Source organism: Mercenaria mercenaria, chromosome 2, assembly GCF_021730395.1.
Source record: "Mercenaria mercenaria strain notata chromosome 2, MADL_Memer_1, whole genome shotgun sequence".
NCBI lineage: Eukaryota > Metazoa > Mollusca > Bivalvia > Venerida > Veneridae > Mercenaria > Mercenaria mercenaria.
Genome location: NC_069362.1, coordinates 57,045,644 through 57,065,759, shown reverse-complemented (window position 1 = coordinate 57,065,759; position 20,116 = coordinate 57,045,644). Strand labels below are relative to the sequence as shown.

Genomic DNA, 20,116 nt, shown 5'->3' with positions numbered 1-20,116 from the left:
TTCAACTTGACTATTCAAAGAAGCAATACAGCTCTTACACACTTACTTTTGCCTGCATTTGTGTCTACATCAACATTGTGATTACTTACATTTTTGTGCCTCCATGAAATTTTTTTGGGGATGCGTGGGGGCACTTGCATTTATAACCCTTGTCTGTAGCCATCCCCATTTGTCTGTTCATCCGTCCAAATTTCTGTCATGCTAACCTCAAAAAGTATTTGACCTCGAGTCATCAAACATAGGATTGTTATTCAGCATGAAGTTGTGCACCTGTGGTTTTGTTTGTGATTTCCCAGTGCAAGGCCAAAGTAATGCTCCTTGACAGTCAAACATATGCTTAAAAAGGGCTTAACTCCCTGAGGCCGATATCATAATATACATGCTGCGGCGAGATAAGAATTGCCACCTGACGTCGAAGAATATTATCTGATCTTATCATAATCACACTCGCATGCAGTCAATTGAAAATCTCCATGGAAATATTTAACATTGGTTTAAATCAAACTTTTATTTTATAAAATCTCCAATTTTGGGAACAAATATTTAATATATCCACTTTCGTCCGATTTTATATCCAAATAGAATAAAATTTCACTTCGAAACATTCACCTTTTTTTACACTGCGTTTAATAAATATTTGAACATTTTCAATTTTATTACTTTTTTTTTCACATGTAAACACATTAAATTCCAATATAGAAATACATTATTAACACAGAGTATTTACATCGGGATTACTAAAAAATAACACCCATTTTTGAGTGAATATCGATGGTTTATTCTGATGTATAATTAATTTCTAAACTGACACAAATGTTGTGTTGACTAACTAAACAGTAAGTTGTAATATTACACCCATCTTGAAAAATTTAAATTACATTTACAAAAAGCGTTTATTTAACATATTTTTATGTATAAACTTGTTTTGCTGTGTTGTTTTTTATCCATTTGAATTTAATGCGACGTAATTTGTAACGAATATTTCAGCTTTCTAAAACTTAACATTTTTCGACCATTCATTCTCTGTTTAATAAATTTCATCGTCGGAATCATGATCCGATGGAACTGGTACGTTAAAAGCAGCATGATAATGAATATTTTCTTCAATGTAAGAAAAAAGAAATATCTCTAGCAGCCGACATTATTTAAATCTTTTCAAATACAGTATGAACGAAAAACAGCGGGGTTTGTCTTTTTTTAATTTCCTTTACGCATACTTACAAACATTTTTTTAAAAGGGAAAATAATTTTTAGCAAATTAATAATTATAACATCTAAGAAATAATAGCCGTATGCAAATGATTTTGCTTTTATCAGGATTATCAAAAATTAAACAAGTACGTGACGCAATCAACATGATCTCGGTGCCGGAAATATACTCGTCAATCGCCGTCTTGGGGAGTCCTGAAACGCGCGTTATATCGGATATCACGCTACAGGGGTAGAAAATATAGCGCCTTTAGTCGCATATCGGCCCTAAGGAGTTAAAAATTTGTGTTCACGCATACCTAAAAAAGTATTTGACCTAGAGTCATGAAATAATCAAAGGGCAATAACCCAGTAAAAAAATCATCCGACCAGAACATGAAGTCGATATCTGCATCCTCTCTTAAGAGTGAAGCTTCCTATGAAGTTTAAATGAATTCAATCCAGCGGTTGCTGAGGAAGGCTCCGGAGAAGAAATAGTACTATTGTGTACTAACGTTGAATAATCAAAGGGCAATTACTCAGTAAAAAATCATCCAACTGGAACGTGAAGACAGCATGTGCATCTTTGGGAGTGAAGCTTCCTTATAATGAAGTTTCAATGAATCCCAACTAGTGGTTACTGAGGAATACTTCGTACAAGAAATGGTATTATATGTTGAACACTAAAACAACTCTGTGAAAAATCATCGGACTGGAACATGAAGACAATAAGAGCATTTCCTCTAAGAGTGAAGCCCTTATGAAGTTTCGATGAATTCCATCTGGTATTTGCTGAGGAATACTCGCACAAGAAATATGGTACATGTAGATCTACTTTAAATTCATGCAGTATACTATATGTTTAAATAATCAAAGGGCAATAACTCTGTGAAAAATCATCTGACCTGAACATGAAGACAACTTGCGCATCTACATTAAGAAAATATGCCCATCTCTTTAGAATGAAGCTTCCTATGCAGTTTCAATGAATTCCAGCCTGTGGTTACAGCTGACAAATTTTTTGTGTTTCTTGAAAAACAAATCAATGTTCTTTGGTGTTTCAATGTAGCCCTAATTCAGCTTTTAAAATTAATGTCTTAAGACTGAAAAAAACTTAAATTAAAATTGAAGTCCTGAACTAGGGAAAATTTCATCTGGCACCTGTGCAGTTTAAGGAATGGATCTCCAATCACTTGTATAGGAGTAGAAACTGAATAACAATTAAGTAGTAATCCCCATAGGGGCAAACACATAATCCCTAATTTAAGTAATTTTTAAATATAACCTTCTTTCTAGCTTTTAATTAAAATATTGATTATGTGTCTACAAGTGAAATTGAAAAAAAAAATGTCATATTTCCAACCAAAGGCTCGTCACGGTACCTACATTACAGTAATGATTTATGGAACAAGGTTCTGTTCGTGAATCAAGTGCAGCCTGTTACACGGTTGAAAACAACAACAACAACGATTGTCTGCAAAAAAACCATCTATAGAATTACTTAAACACCAGAAACAACACACTTTAGCATCACCAATGTCTGTTAGTGATCCACTGCTGAAGAAACTGAAAGGTATGTACCGAGGCAGTGTTGTATTTTTCGTAGTTATTTTCGTGTATGTATTTCAACTGTTCCAGTTGCCGGAAAGAATCAGTCCCCGGACAAAAACAGTAACACGTTATTTGTGGGATTAATTATGCCAAATTTTGATTTTCATAATTAATTCATTTATTTTCATGTCAAAAAGGAGCATTTTTACAGATAAGTGTATCAAACATGATTTGTCCAGTAGTAGAGACAAAAGCAAACCGCAAACTATATCGGCCGATCTCCCTTACATCCGTTTGTTGCAAAGTAATGGAACATATTATCCACAGTCAGGTCATGCAACATCTTGATACCTACAACATACTATCAGATGCCCAGCACGGATTTCGGTAAAGACGATCCTGCGATAGCCAGCTGATAGTCACACTCCAAGGCCTAGCATCAGGAATCGATGAAGGGGAACAGATAGATGCCATCTTGCTGGACTCAGAGCTCTCGTTTGCCTTTTGGGACTGGGGCCAAGGTCCATGCAAGGGGGGAACAAATCTAAACAATAAAATTTTAAGGCCATCTATCGATATAAATCTGGTATAATAATAAAAATAATAGAATAAAAAAAAAAACCTGAATTCTGTTAATTATAAACTCTGCTGAATGAATTCTGCCAAATATAAAAAAACCTTTTTCAGACATCACACTTTGTTTTTTTTTCTCTGAGCCACTGAATTTTCGGAAACAATAAAATTTTAAGGCCATCAAGTAAACTGCAAAGTGCTTAGCACTGATGTTCTTGGACTTGAGGGGGGAATTTTTTTGAAATAGGGGGAAAAAAACATACTATTTTGAGGGGGGAATGGGGCCAATATTCGGCCCCAAATTTTGCCTGGGACTTCAGCAAGGCCTTTGACAAGGTCCCGCATCACCGCCTGTCCCTTAAACTGCACCACTATGGTATCCACGGCAACACCCTGACAGAGCTTTCTGTCCAACAGAACCCAGAAGGTCATCGTTGAAGGACAACAGTCAAGTTCAGCCGATGTATCCTCAGGTGTCCTCCAGGGAACTGTACTGGGGCTCCTGTTGTTCCTCGTGTACATTAATGAGCTACCGCAGAAAGTCTCATCCACATCACGACAGCCTCCTGTATCGGGAGATCCGCAATGTCCAGGACACCCTAGCTGTTTCTACAAGACCTTGATCGGCTACAGCAGTTGAAATCTGATTGGCAGATGTCATTTAACCCTACCAAATGCGAAGTCATACGCATCTCCAGGAAAAGAAATTTCATCAAAGCCTCCTATTCCATCCATGGCCATAACCTGAACTTCACCAAAACCAGAAAATACCTTGGAGTGACCATAGCAGACAACCTGACCTGGAATGCCCACATAGAAGACAAGACGAGAAAGGCCAACAACACCCTAGGCTTCTCCGCAGAAACCTGATCAGGTGCCCTAGAAACACCAAGGCCCAGTGCTACACCAGCCTAGTCAAGCCCATACTGGAATATGCCTCGCCAGCCTGGGTTTTTTTCTTACAGGGGACTTGGCTACATGATTATCTTGGTATTTTCTTTGAAATTTTGAGATTTTCAGTGATCTTTTTAACGCTTATGGAAATATTATTTTGCTATGAACACTGGTTGCAATCATGCTGTGAATATCAGGCAAACATACCCATGAACACTCTTGATGAAGTAGATACAATGATAGTGAGATATTCATTTGCATGAATCGTTCACTTTTCACATGCAAATCATAGCTTTGTCAGGAACAAGTAGCTGCAAACTTTAATCCTGCTAACAAGTTACTGCAAACTTCCCGCAAACAAGTTGCTGCTAACATCCTGCAACCTTGTTGCTGTGAACATCCTGCAATTTTGTTGCTGTGAACATCCCGCAAACAGGTTTCTGTGAACATGTTGCGAACAAGCTAAGAACTATGACTAACAAGCAAAACCCAGACAGAAATTGCCCTCAAAATAGCATGTACAGAACTAGTGCAAAAATAGATAAATTGATAGGGATTATCATTATGAACATAAATTTATTCTATTAACTCAGCACTGTACATGGCTGTGACAAAATCAGATTGCCGGTGTCTAAACTTTTTCATATTATAGTACTTGGTGTATTTTGAATTTGTATGAATTCTGATTTTTAATTGCAATTCATAATATGACGTTTAAATTAGCCTTACCCTTTTTTGGGGTTATTGGGATGACTTTTTTATGATCTGATTTTTTATAGTTGTCATTCCCTTTAAAGCCTTACCCGTATCTGCATTTTACTGTTAGGAAAACGAAAACTTTAAAAAATCCAAAAAAGTCATAATATACTGGTCAGACTTACTTGCTTTAATAAATTAAACATTAAAAATTCTTTAGAAACTTCATATGGTTTGAATTTAATCCCTAATTTTAAAAAAAGAGACTTAAATCTTCAAAAATATATGTGGGCAGGTGCGAGGAGAATATCACCCTGACACCGGTTTTAGTAACATCAACTGACGATATGACAAATAAATTACAGAAATAAAGCACAAAATATACATTCATAAATTGTCAGCGAGGCAAGTTTATGCTTTAATATCAACATAAATTCGTTATCAGAGATGTAATAATTACAAATACTTTGTGCATATACCAGAAAACATTCCCAATGGATTTTATTTGGGGATTTCCTAACAGAAATATGCAGAATAAGTTTGGCCGTGACGGAGACAGCAACAGTCAGAAGTTGTCACGCTGTCCCGAAACATCCTATTACATTGTGTATTTGGACTACGTATAAATATGTGTATTTATTTCATCCCTGTAACATTTTTGCTTCACACTGTTTATAAGTTATATATATGACTACAAATCGCTCATAGTCAATTTTACTTTTACATCTTAGTTACCAAATTTATGTAGCTAAAATTGTAATTTTTAGCTCCACTATTTCGAAGATTAGGAGGGCTTTTCTACTCGCCCCAGCGTTGGTGTCGACGTTGGCGTGAGCTTTCTTGGTTAAAGATTTTCGGCAACCTTTGTTTTTCTGTCATATTTTTGTTACTGTTGCTTATATCTTGCTGTAACTTCACATAAACATTGTCCAGCATACAAACAAAGTAAGTGCAGGGGCTGGGCCCATAATACCCAAGGTCAAGGTCACCAAGGTGTTACACTTAGGTTATTTTTAAGGTTAAAGTTTTTCGGCAACCTTTGTTTTTCTGTCATATCTTTGTTACTATTGCCTATATCTTACTGTAACTTCACATAAACATTGTCCAGCCTACAAACAAAGTAAGTGCAGGGGCTGGGCCCATAATACCCAAGGTCAAGGTCACCAAGTGGTTATACATGGAATTATTTTCATGTTAAATTTTACGAAAGCTTAGTTTATAGACATATCATCTTTGGTACTTTAAAAGATACTGACTTGAAATTAAAAATATTTCTTTATAATCATCTTCATGTGTGGTTACAATCTCCATAACTCTAATTGTATTTTTGACAGAATTATGCCCCTTTCATACTTAAATTCTTTGATAAATTTAATTCCATCAAAATAAAGAATGTCAGTACCCCGTCCATACTTGATCTTTAACCCCTCTGAGTAGTAGGGAATTTTTTTTTATCTTGGTGTATCTTCCTTTTAAAGTAGAGGTCTCTTATTGACACATAAATTCATTTTACTGTCAAATCGCCGATTAGTGGAGCATGCTGTCTTACGGACAGCTCTTGTTTGTCATCAATTAAGATGAGTAAGAAGGCCAAGAACCTCTTTTCTTGCATAATATCCAGCACTTACAGACAAGGGATGGCACCTGCAGGCGGTGCTCTTGTTATTATGTTGATAAAATTTTTTTAAGAAACTGCTTAAGAATTGGTGCTCATCAAACTTGATCAGAAGCAATGTCCAAATCTCCATTTTTTATGTGGAAAATATGTCAGTTTAGTAAATAAAATTTTCAGTCCAATAGCTTATTTATTAAAAATATATTGCAGCTTTTGTACTTGCATTACGTTCCAAGGCTGAACCAGTAACAGACTCGCACACACTACTGTGTCCATTATGTGAGAACATCGAAAGCATCCTTCTTAAGGGACTCAAAGGTAAGTATCATTTTACATGAAACACAGCTTTCAATGATAAATAACATACTTAAAGCATTCTTATACTTGTAATAACAAACTGTTTTTAAGTCAGGATTACATTTTGTATTCACCTCAAAATTTATTCCAATTACATATACATTGCTTTGGTACACAAAATGTACACACTTCTAAAAAATGAGTAAGATTGTTCTTTTTTGTTTAAAGAAAATAAAGATCATTGATTATATTACTTCAGCTAACATTTCATGGCTTGGCTCAAGTAAAACTGAATACTGGACATGGATATCCAAAATTCCAGCACTGTTGGAACAAAATAGGTAAATACAGTCGAGTCCACTTAATACGAACTCGCTTGATACGAATTTTTGGCAATAACGAACAAAACCCGGATTCCCCGGCTGAGTCCTTCTATTTCTTTGGAAATTTTTTTCGGTAATAGCGAACTCGCTTCATACGAATTTTCGGGAGATACGAACCATTTTTGGGAAATCCCAATGAGCTAAAATGTTACAAGTTTCCATTTTTTTTTATACAAACATTTTTTGATGTCGGCGGCCATATTTTTTGCTCCGCTGATCTTTAACAGTTTGAATCCGTATGTACAGTGCTGATATTTAGTCGAAGTGATTATCACCTGTTAATCGATAAATACATAAAAAGAGATTAACAATATGCATGCAGTTATTTTATTCATCACGATCGAGTTCAAGTACCAAGTAATAGGTTATTTAGCAAATTTAGCGATAATCACTGTCATTTGTACACCTGTCCAGAAAAATAATAATTTCATATACGTTTCCCCGTGTACTATATATGCTAGATCTATATGTGCTATAAACACTTGATGAATCTATACATTTGTACATTAAAATTTATTTTTCATACATTTTTACGTGTTTAAGTTTGAATTTTGTTGACTTGTTTCACTGTTAACTGAATACCACTCACCCTTTATCAAGTAAAACTACTAATGAACATCTATTAACTAAATGTATTTTATTTATCGGAAGCTATTCACCGGCGATAACCGGTGATACTGCCCAACTTGCTCGGGCAAATTATCCGGAGTCATACAATCGTTAATACGAAATTTTGTTTTATACAAGCATATTCCCAGGTCCCGAAGAGTTCGTATAAAGCGAGTTTGACTGTAGATACTTTGTAACAGCTTTTCAGTAATTGTCAGTCTCAATGACAAAAGTATCATCATCAGAAATTTCATGTACTAGTACATATTATAAAACTGTCTGCAGAAAATGTCCCAAGTTGTTGCCTTTTAAGCTCACCTAAAACAAAGGTTCAGGGCAAGCTATTGTGAAGGTTCTGTGTCTGGTGTCGTCTTCCATTTTTCATCTGGCATTAATTTTTAGCTCGACTATTCAAAGATTAAGGAGGGCTATTGCATTTGCTCTAGCATTGCATCTTTGTTGGTTAAAGTTTTTTAAGAAGTCTAAATATCTTTTTTATGATATTCAATTGAAACTTGCTGTACTTGCAAGACAATGTTCATTAGTATGAGAAATATTTGGATAAGTTCAGTATCTTCTTCAGTATTTAAGATATTCAGAGTGACAATGTACATTAGTTTGACAAGATGCGTAACTCTACCTGCAGTATTTCTAAAGTTAGGCTGTTTTTTAACTTTTAATATTTTTAATTATTGTGATACTACTATGTAAAAATTTCACACTAATCTTTCGAGTTATATTCTAACACGATCTGCAGCAGTTCCTATATAAACATATAGCGAAATCGCCTATACATGAATCTACGATAAAATATAGCTCTTCCATTCCACCCTACGATTGTAACATGACTGTGAGTTTCTACTCTGCTTCCATATATGCCGACTAAATACTCAACCTTTCACAAATTTTCTGAAACAAACAATTTCTAACTGATTTTATTTGTTTTATTTTTACCGAAGAAAATGGGTTTTAGCCTGTAAGTTATCAACTTCAACACCATGCATCTATATCTGGTTTGTGCCTAGTTTACAATTTCCCCCATTGTTTGGTACCACAAATGTCAACTAGATTCTACTTTGACAGTAAATAAAATTTTAATTCATGTTCCAATCTTCCAGACTAAAGTGTTTACGTGTTTATATGCCGCAATGTTCTGGTTGTATGTTCAGTGCCATCAAAGTAGGTGGGCGTGTACTATTTTTAGAAACTGCTATATAAACTTTGAATGAAGTATTTACTTCTGATTTCTATATCCGATCTTAGATGTTATTGAAAATAACATTTTCACAGCAGTAACTACTTAATACTGTAGATAAAATTTACTGAATATAGGAAAATTCCGTTTTATGCAGCGCTTTCCATTCATGGAGAGGTTTTTATAATTGCATATGGCCAGTTGAGCTAAAATGTAGTGCTGTAAAATGCGAAGAATTTGCGTGGTTAGAATCGAAATAATAAGTATTAAGTATGTTTCAATAATTTGATCAGTTAATAAAATATGAGCAGTCATTCGGATGCGAATATTAAATCACTCGTGCTATGCACTCGGGATTTAATTATTATGCATCGGAACTCCTGCCCATATTTTATTAACTGATAAAATATACTAGGTACATATTTATCATTTCTTAAATAGAAGGTTATGGCATCAAGTCCCATAACTCTTAGATGAATTTCAACAAAATGATCCCCCTTCTTAGATTGAAGTTTTACTTACAAAATGCTGTCTTCAAAGTCAATGCAAAGTTATTGAGGTAGATAGATCATTATGAAAGGTGCTTGTCCTTAGATAGATCATTATGAAAGGTGCTTGTCCTTAGATAGATCATTATGAAAGGTGCTTGTCCATAGATAGATCATTATGAAAGGTGCTTAATTGTTTTATGGCAAAGTTGTGCCCCTTTTAGACTTAGAAAATGCAGTTAAAGTTTTGCATGGAAATTACTCAAAAATTAATGCAGTTACTTGGTTGAAACTTCAAACAGATGTTGGGTGTTACAGAGTGTAATTGAACAAGATCACAGAATGAAGTCCCATTACTCTTACACAAATTTGGAAAATGTACCTATTCTTAGATAGAAAATCTATTTTACTGCCTTTGAATTATCGGACATGCTGTCATGAGACAGCTCGTGTTTTACTTTAAAGGACTTCTTCTAATGAACCACGTGATTGACCTCAGGGTTTTTCATGCGGTTCTGCTTAACCTTTTTTTAGGGGCCGCAGAAGCTAAAGTAGTGTTTCTGTTAACAACTGATTTTCATGAGCTCCTTAATTTATCTTCACCAAACTGTAGCATCCTTAGATGGACCTCTCTCACTTGCATTCAACCGGCTGTGTTTGGCTCAACAGGGTTCACTAGAGCTAAAGACAGAAACTCTTTTTAACAACTTTTTATCATGAACAGTGTGCTGGATTTCCAGCTAACGTAATTGATATGTGCTTAGTAGAAAATTCTTAAAGATCCACCACTGCATTCTTTTCTTTCCATGATGGTAATTATACATGATTTGCATAAAAAAACTTGAGAATAAAAGTATCTAGTTGCAAACTTAAAGTGACATAATTATATTAGGCCAAGACAATGTGTTGACTGTTTTTAATATTTTATTGAATTAATGTAGCAGCATTGATGTATTAAGTTAAGTTTAGATCACACTTTGTTTCTACAGTTTAAGACAGTTTTTTATCTATGTTTTGAACTACACTGAAAAGAGATTGTTTGGCTAAGTTTGTAGATAAAGTTATGAAACTACATTAATTCAGGATGACCTGGTTGTCTGTGACCTCTAGATGATTTTGGGGACCAGTAGGTCAAATATCAAGGTCACTGTAGCTAAAATGTTTTTGATCAAATAACTGAAAACACTTAAGGAGGTCAGAGGTCAAGGTGACATGCATATTTGTGATAAAATCATTTTACTGTTTTTGTAAAAACTGCATATAGAGGTAAGACCTTTATCATAATTATGATAGTAGTTTATTGTTCCACACCAAAATCAAATTATCTTGTTTTCACAATATAAATAGTGCTGATATTTTCACCATACCATGGGGCCTCCATGGCCGAGTGGTTAGGGTTGCTGACTTTTAATCACTTGCCCCTCACCAATGTGAGTTCGAACCTTACTCAAGACATTGAATTCTTCATGTGAGGAAGCCATCCTGCTGGCTTTCAGAAGGTCTTTGGTTCTACCCAGTTGCCCGCATATGTTATGAAATAATGCACGGAAGGGCACCTGGGCTCTTCCTCCACCATCAAAACTATAATTGTGACAGTGTGATGTTAAACCCAACAAAAACAAAACAATAAATCACCGTACCATATTTAGCCATATGATCATATTTCTGTAGACAATCCTATATATCATTGAACACATTGTGGGTAACAGCTTGCACTGAGAACTTAGCATATCAGGTTAGAAATATTTTACAGGAACATTATTTTCCAAACTTCCCTTGTATAACAGCTTGTGTTTACTTACACTTAAGATTGACAGAGCTAGGGCAATCTTGAACTGCTATTTTATTTCATTGTCATCCCTTAACAAAAATTGTATGTTTCTTCTTTACAATGTCATATTGATCATTTTTTCACAGGGTAAACCCACTGTTATCTATGTCAATTACTGCAGTGAAAAAATGTGAAAAGGTAAGTGAGTTTTGAATAATTTGCTTCCTTAATTAATAAAGGTTGAATAAACAGTTTCAAATAAATAATGCTAACAGTGAAAAAGCAAGATAAAAACAAGCAAATTCGATGAATTGGGATCCCCTGCCGAATGGGTTTGTGGTGAGGAATGGCAAATTAATATATCCAGCAAAAAGTTAAGGATGTTACTAAGAAGCAAATAATTCATTAGTCGGGATCAGTTTAACAGAAAACAAATGTTTTAAGTGTATTTGATAAATGTATATTACCTCGATCCTGACTAATGAAATTATTTTAAATGGAATATATTTTCTGTAATAAGTTAGCTTTTAGAACTATATGGAGTTATTTGAAATGTGAGCTTGAAGTGTAACTAGAACGAAATACTGTATTCGAGTAGTTTGGCACCAAGTGTCGCTGTTTAACAAGTTCATGTACATTTGAACTTAAAAGAACAGATGTCCCTAAGAGAGCACAATCAAGTAAGAAATCTGGAATGTGGGTTGTGGAGAGGGGTGGGCGCTATTTATTACTTCATTCATGGAAGGTTTGAAAAAAATTGGAAAAAAATTGGGTGTAGTGGGTGATGAGGGGTGGCTGGGTGAGGGTACAAAACTTCACATGTTGATAATAAATATTGATGGAAAATAAAAAATGAAAGAAAAAAAAATGTTTGGGAGGGTGGGGGTGTGGGGGGAGGGGTGCATGATCGTGGGTGGTGGGGTGACTGGGTGGAGGAGCGAGGTGGGCGGAGAGTACAACTTTTCATGTTGATAAATATTCAGTTTGAATTTTTTTTTGGGGAGGAGGGGCGGGGTGGGGGGGAGGGGTTGAGAGGGGGAAGGGGTGTGACCAGGGTTGTGGGGGGTGACCGGGTGTGGGTACACAACTTCACATGTTGATAATAAATGTTCATGGAAAAAAAATGAAAGAAGTTTAATGAATTCCTACCAATTGGTTAGTTTGTTATATACAAATATGTGGAATTTTAAATAAAGGGCAATAACTTTAAAGTTACTAAAGAGATCCTGACGAAATTGTGTATGCACTACTACATTATGGTGATCTAAATTCAATTTAAGTTTCATAGTTTTAGGTCAAATGTGTCACAAGTTATGAAGCAGAAATTGCCATATTTTTAATACCCTATATAGTTAACACTAGAAACTTCTAAGGGCCATAACTCTGGTGTTACATGGGCAATCTGACTGAAATTTGACAGGCCGCATTTCCCCATAGTGGTGAACATGTATATTTATTTGAATATTCCCAACCATTTTCTAGGTATGGCTCCTGACAGATGGACGGACGGACAACGCCAAAACTATATCCCTCCGCCTATGGCGGGGGATAACAAGGTTGTTCAGACTTGGAGTCTGTACATAAAGGAAAACATCTTCAGTTGCCATCAATAGTATATAAATTTGTTAGACCACTATATTACAAGGGCTAGACCAGTAATTTTACTGGTTTGTCCACAAACTTTGTTTTGAGTATTTCTTCTTCATGCATGGAGGGATTTTGATGTAACTTGGCACTGATGTACGGTACAGGTACGATACGGAGATTAGGAACAACCAATTCGCACGGTGTTGGGGTAAATATTGACCCGTCTGAAAAAACTACAGCGAGCGCCTTTAATTGATCATCTGGCTGACTCATTGATTGATTATTTAGCTGACATTTTGATTAATAATCTAGCTTACTCTCTTTGATTGATTATTCAGCTGACTCTGATTGATAATCAAGCTCACTCTTTGATTGATAATCAAGCTTCATCTTTGATTGATGATTTAGCTGTCTTTTTGATTGATAATCTAGCTGATTCTGTGATTGATACTCTAGCTTACTCTTTGATCTTTGATAGTCTAGCATACTCTTTGAGTGATCATTCAGCTGACTCTTAAATTGACAGTCTGGCTAAGTCTTTGATATTTGATAATCTGACTGACTCTTTAATATTTGATAATCTGGCTGACTCTTTGATATTTGATAATCTGGCAGACTCTTTGATTGAACATTTAGTGTACTCTCATTGATAATCTAGCTTGCTCTTTGATTGGTCATCTAGCTGACTCTTTGATTGATCATCTAGTTGACTCACTGATTGATTATTTAGCTTACTATTTGATGGATTAGCTAGTTGACATTTTCATTATAATCTAGCTGACCCATTGGTTCATCATTTAGTTGACTCCCTGATTGACCAGTTAGCTGACACTTTGATTGATCATTTACTTGACTGATTGATCATGTAGCTTACATTTGACAGATCAGTCAGTTGACTTGTTCATTGATCATCTAGCTGACTTTTTCATTGATAATTTAGATGATTCAATGATTGATCATCTAGTTGACTCATTGACTGAACATTTAGCTGACTCTTTGAGTGATCATTTAGTTGACTCATTAACTGATCATTTAGTTGACTCTTTGAGTGATCATTTAGTTGGCTCATTGATTGATCATTTAGCTGACTCTTTCATTGATCATTTAGCTGACTCTTTGAGTGATCATTTAGTTGACTCATTGATTGATCATCTAGTTGACTCATTGATTGAACATTTAGCTGACTCTTTGATTGATCATTTAGTTGGCTCATTGATTGAACATTTAGCTGACTCTTTGAGAGATCATTTAGTTGGCTCATTGATTGATCATTTAGCTGACTCTTTCATTGATCATTTAGCTGACTCTTTGAGTGATAATTTAGTTGACTCATTGATTGATCATCTAGTTGACTCATTGATTGATCATTTAGCTGACTCTTTGATTGATCATTTAGTTGACTCATTTATTGATAGGTTAACTTACTCTTTTATTGATCACCTAGTGGACATTCAACTTTATTTGTTAAAGCTGACTTTTTTCTCTGTATTTTATGGAAGACTAAACGTGACAGAGGTAGAGGAAGAAATTTTGTAAGGATTGCACTAATGAAGAAGTTGTTGGTATCTGTTATTACATTTATGAAAGACAACACAGAATTTGCACAGGTATATATTTTAATATTGAGCTTTGTTTATATGTTAACATATAAGTGAAAAATAAATTTGTTAATTTCAGGGTTGATTCAGGGTGGGCGGTGGGCGAGCGGGCTGCCGGCGTCCAAAGGCATGTCCGCTCTCTTAGTCAAACATTTTCAATCCGATCTTCACCAAACTTGGTGACAATGTTTGTGGGCATAATATCTTGGCCAAGTATGATAACCAGCAAAATCGCCCCAGGCACTCATGGATTATGGCCTTATACGCCTGTCTCTGAAAGAGTGGGGCGTATTATATGAACACCAGTGACGGGCGGGCGGGCAGACGGTCGGCGTCCAAAGGCATGTCTATGTCAAACAGTTTTCATCTGATCTTCACCAAACTTGGTTACAGTGTTTGTGGGAATTCTTGGATTATGACCCTTGAATTACTCGAAATCTGCGAATTTAGCCTTGTCCGCCCTCTAAGTCGAATAGTTTTCATTCGCTCGTCACCAAACTTGGTGACAATGTTTGTGGGCATAATATCTTGGCCAAGTTCGATAACCAGCCAAATCGCCTCAGGCACTCTTGGATTATGGCCCTTAAATTACTCGAAAAACTGCAAATTTAGCATTAATTGTCCGCTTTCTAAGTCAAACAGTTTTCATCTGATCTTCCCCAAACTTGCAGATAATGTTTATGGGCATAATATCTCGGCAAAATTCGATAACCAGCCAAATCGCCCCAGGTACTCTTGGATTATGGTCCTTGAATTACTCGAAATTAGCGAATTTAGCCTTGTCCGCTCTCTAAGTCCAACAGTCTTCATCCAATCTTCACCAAACTTGCTGACAATGTTTGCGGGCATAATATCTCGGCCAAGTTCGATAACCAGTCAAATCGCCACAGGCACTCTTAGATTATGACCCTTAAATTAGGCCAAGTTTGATGACGGGCATATTTTGTGACAGTCTAGCACTCTTGTTACTGCTTTTCTAAAAGTAACAAGTTCATTTCAATCAAACATGTTTTGGAAATGGTAAATTTCAACTAAATATAATTGACGCTCATTAATATGACTTGTTCCAAGATTTTACTTATTAGTTATACTTATTTGTTCTCTGTTAAGTAACAGTGAAACCAGAAACATCAATGTTTTTAGCTCACCTGTCACAAAGTGACAAGGTGAGCTTTTGTGATCGCGCGGTGTCCGTCGTCCGTCGTCCGTCTGTGCGTCCGTAAACTTTTGCTTGGTCACGTGCCGTCAAAAACTAGGTCAGTAGGTCTAAAAATAGAAAAACCTTGTGACCTCTCTAGAGGCCATATATTTCACAAGATCTTCATGAAAATTGGTCAGAATGTTCACCTTGATGATATCTAGATCAAGTTCGAAACTGGGTCACATGCCATCAAAAACTAGGTCAGTAGGTCTAAAAATAGAAAAACCTTGTGACCTCTCTAGAGGCCATATATTTCACAAGATCTTCATGAAAATTGGTCAGAACGTTCACCTTGATGATATCTAGGTCAAGTTCGAAACTGGGTCACGTGCCATCAAAAACTAGGTCAGTAGATCAAATAATAGAAAAACCTTGTGACCTCTCTAAAGGCCATATTTTTCATGGGATCTGTATGAAAGTTGGTCTGAATGTTCATCTTGATGATATCTAGGCCAAGTTCGAAACTGGGTCACGTGCAGTCAAAAACTAGGTCAGTAGGTCTAAAAATAGAAAAACCTTTTGACCTCTCTAGAGGCCATATATTTCATGAGATCTTCATGAAAATTGGTCAGAATGTTCACCTTGATGATATCTAGGTCAAGTTCGAAAGTGGGTCACATGCCTTCAAAAACTAGGTCAGTAGGTCAAATAACAGAAAAACCTTGTGACCTCTCTAGAGGCCATATTTTTCATGGGATCTGTATTAAAGTTGGTCTGAATGTTCATCTTGATGATATCTAGGTCAGGTTCGAAAGTGGGTCATGTGCCATCAAAAACTAGGTCAGTAGGTCAAATAATAGAAAAAACCTTGTGACCTCTCAAAAGGCCATATTTTTCAGGGATCTGTATAAAAGTTGGTCTGAATGTTCATCTTGATGGAGAAATGTGCACTCTTTCTTTAGCAGAGGAAAACTATGCTCCTAAAGTCACACAATGTTTCTGCTGCAGAATTCAAAGCTCATAGTCTATAATTATTTCCTGTTATGACCCATTGTTGTCTTTCTTATACCTTCTTAAATTTATACAATGTTGATCTTTTTCAGTTGCATTACGATGGATTTGACTCAATCATAGGGAATGAAATACTTACAGGTCAGTGATGTAGCCTTTTAAAATGTGTGTGTGTGTGTGTGTGTGTCTGTCAGTCTGTCTGTCACAAATCTTGTCTGCACTTAAGTCGAACATCATTCGATCTTCACCAAACTTGAACAAAATATGTTTGCCAATAAGTCCTCGGCCAATTCGATAACTAGCCAAATCGGCCCAGGCACTTTTGAATGATGACCCTTGAATTACTGATCGGAACCACTCACCCAAACAATCAAAACCACTTTGTCGTAACCATTCACCAAAACCACTTTGTCGGAACCACTCATCCAGTTTGTCAGAACCACTCGCCCAAACCACACAAACCACTTTCTTGGAACCACTCACCCAAACCAGCCAAACCACTTTGTCTGAACCATTCACCCAAACCACCCAAACCACTTTGAATCACTAAATGCTTAGGCAGTAGTGGGAGACATGTGCTTTTCTCAAAAGCAGCTCCAGTATTGATATATGATTTTATTGTTTGAAAATCTGAAGGTCAGTTGTTTTTCTTATGTTGTTCAGACTTCTAACATCTTTTCTTGTACAGCCATCTAGCTGGCTTACAGAAGGTCGATGCTTATAACCAGATGCCTTAAATGAGGCTTCTTAATCATCCTCCACCAGAAAAAGTCAGAAAGTCAATATATGACTTAAATTTTTGTCTTTGTTTTGATGTTACATAACTTAAAGGAAGTTCTGCATGTTTGATTAATAGAAAGTGATGGAGTAACGTCATTTATCTGGAAGACCTGGGCCCATATTCATAAAGCTCCTAAGGGAAAATTTCCCTAAGGGACTATCTAAGGGAAAAGTTCCAAAGCATTTTGTGGACAATCATTGGGATATTTGGAATGTCTAACAATATTATCTCATAGAGTCTGGCACTTTTCTTTTGCGCTATGTTGTTTAGGAAATTGTACAAAGTTAAGGATTTTCCTAAGTTTTCTCCTTAGGAGCTTTATGAATATGGGCCCTGGAATAATGCATGTAAGATGTCTTTTTTAAGGTCAGTTTTGGCAGTAGATAGGTTTTGATTTAAAAGAACTCAGAAGAAGAACATAAAATAAGCAGCAATTTAAGGATATTTGGCAAATTGTAAAAAAAAAAAAAGGAACACAGACCGATACATTTAATTTGATGATATGATAGAAAATAGGTAAATCTACAGCTATAAAGAGAACATCAAAATAACATTTAGAACTTTTTCTGTATGTGAAAATGTCATCAAAAATAATTATTTCCCATAGAAACCCATTGTGAAAATTTAGCAGAGGAGCAATATTTTCTAATTAATTTCGTTTGGATACAGTGAAACCTTTAAAAATATGGTTTAATAGAATTCTATATGTATTGTAGAACAGTTCTGTTTCAAATATGCAGAACTACCTTAAAACCAAACAAAAAAAAGTGTTTTCCTTGTGAATACAGGATTCCTTCAAATCTAGGTCATCTATGTTAGGGGCCTCTGTGGCAGAGTGGTTAAGGTAATCCGTGCAGAATTCTGGTTGCCATGGTAAACAATATTCTTCTCAAAAACTGCTAGTCTGATTTTGCAATGTTCCTTGGGTGACACTACTTAATTCCTTTAAATCATTTGATTTCATTAATAAATTTGGTTGACCTGTTTTCAGTATATGGATATATTGAAACCTTTGAAACTCTTCTTCTTTGAAACTGCTGTCCTATGTAAAAATAAATAATTTTAAAGTAGTGTTCCTTGTGACTACTAAATTCTGTCAAATCTTTGATTTCATTAAAGAACATGGCCATTAGTGCCAGGCTAGTTTTTCGTTTTATATTATGACTATGAAAATTTTTCTCTGAAACTTCAAGCGTGGGAGGTCATGGGTTCACATCCCTGGCCACATCATATCAAAGAGGTGAAAAATTGTATCATTAGCTTCCTCGCTTGGAACTCTTCATTAACAGGATAGTTCTAAGGATTGGTCAGCCAGGTGTCAGTTTAATGTGACTTGGTGGGGTATCATGTCACTTGTCTACTGCCTCATATTCCAATTAGGAGGCAGATAAAGATTGGCATTGTGCTTACTGCTACAAGTAGACACTGTTGTTTAGATATATGACTGAAAAATTCCTTAAAAAAAAAAGAAGCTAAGCCCAAACACACTCACACACACATAACATACAGCACACACTTCTTTGAAACCACTGGGCCTGATTTTGAAAAAAATTACACAGCATTGTTTCTTATTCTTTCAGATCATTCTGTTTCTTTAAAAAGCATGGATATCTGAGGGCAGTGCTAGTTTTCTCTATATGGTCATATGGAAAACTTAAAAATTCCTCTCCTCTGAAACTGCTGGTCCATTTTCAAAACGTTTCTATAGTGTCCTGCTTTCAAAGTCTTTCAAGCCATATGTGGGAGTGGGGCTAGTTTTCTCTATATGGCTGTATTGAAAACTTAAAAAAAACAACTGCTGAACCAAATTCAAAATAATTTTTCACTGATCTCCAACCAGTTTCCTTCAAGCCCCACCTACATTACGCACTTCCACCTCCACCCCCCTCACCACCATTTTTTAGCTCGACTATTCAAAGAATAGGTAGAGCTATTGGACTCACCCATGCATCGGCGTCCGCGTTCCAATTTGGTTAAGTTTTTGTATGTAAGCTGGTATCTCAGTAACCACTTGTAGGAATGGATTTAAACTTCACACACGCATTTACAGTGATAAACTGACTTACATTGCACAGGTTCCATAACTCTACTTTGCATTTTTACAAAATTATGCCCCTTTTTCGACTTAGCAGTTTTTAGTTAAGTTTTTGTATGTAAACTGGTATCTTAGTTCCCACTAATGGGAATGGGTTGAAACTTAACACACTTGTTCACTGTGATGATCTGACATGCGATGCACAGGTTCCATAACACTACTTTGCATTTTTACAAAATGATGCCCCTTTTTCAACTTAGAAATTTTTGGTTAAGTTTTTAGCTCACCTGAGCAATGCTCAGGTGAGTTTTTCTGATCGCTCGATGTCTGGCGTCCGTCGTCTGTCTGTCGTCTGTCTGTCAACATTTAGTTGTGTATGCGATAGAGACTGTATTTTTCAACTGATCTTCATGAAAATTGGTCAGAATGATTACCTTGATGAAATGTAGGCTGAGTTCGAAAATGGGTCATCTGGGGTAAAAAACTAGGTCACTAGGTCAAATCAAAGAAAAACCTTGTGTATGCGATAGAGGCTGTATTTTTAGCTCACCTGAGTTTTTCTGATCACTTGATGTCCGGCGTCTGTCTGTCTGTCGTCTGTCCGTCAACATTTAGCTTGTGTATGCGATAGAGGCTGTATTTTTCATCTGATCTTCATGAAATTTGGTCAGAATGATTACCTTGATGAAATCTAGGCAGAGTT

General features: G+C 35.9%; 1 protein-coding gene across 1 annotated transcript in view; it reads left to right on the top strand.

Annotated features, from left to right (window-relative positions):
- Positions 1–2,619: 2,619 nt before the first annotated feature.
- LOC123564003 (uncharacterized) overlaps positions 2,620–20,116 on the top strand; it is a 79,527-nt gene continuing 62,030 nt past the window's right edge. The window contains exons 1-6 of the mRNA XM_045357245.2: positions 2,620–2,761; positions 6,728–6,835; positions 7,074–7,155; positions 11,407–11,458; positions 14,347–14,454; positions 16,690–16,738. Of these exons, the coding sequence (XP_045213180.1) occupies positions 2,725–2,761; positions 6,728–6,835; positions 7,074–7,155; positions 11,407–11,458; positions 14,347–14,454; positions 16,690–16,738 (436 nt within the window). The 5' untranslated portion in view covers positions 2,620–2,724. The remainder of the gene's footprint in view (positions 2,762–6,727; positions 6,836–7,073; positions 7,156–11,406; positions 11,459–14,346; positions 14,455–16,689; positions 16,739–20,116) is intronic.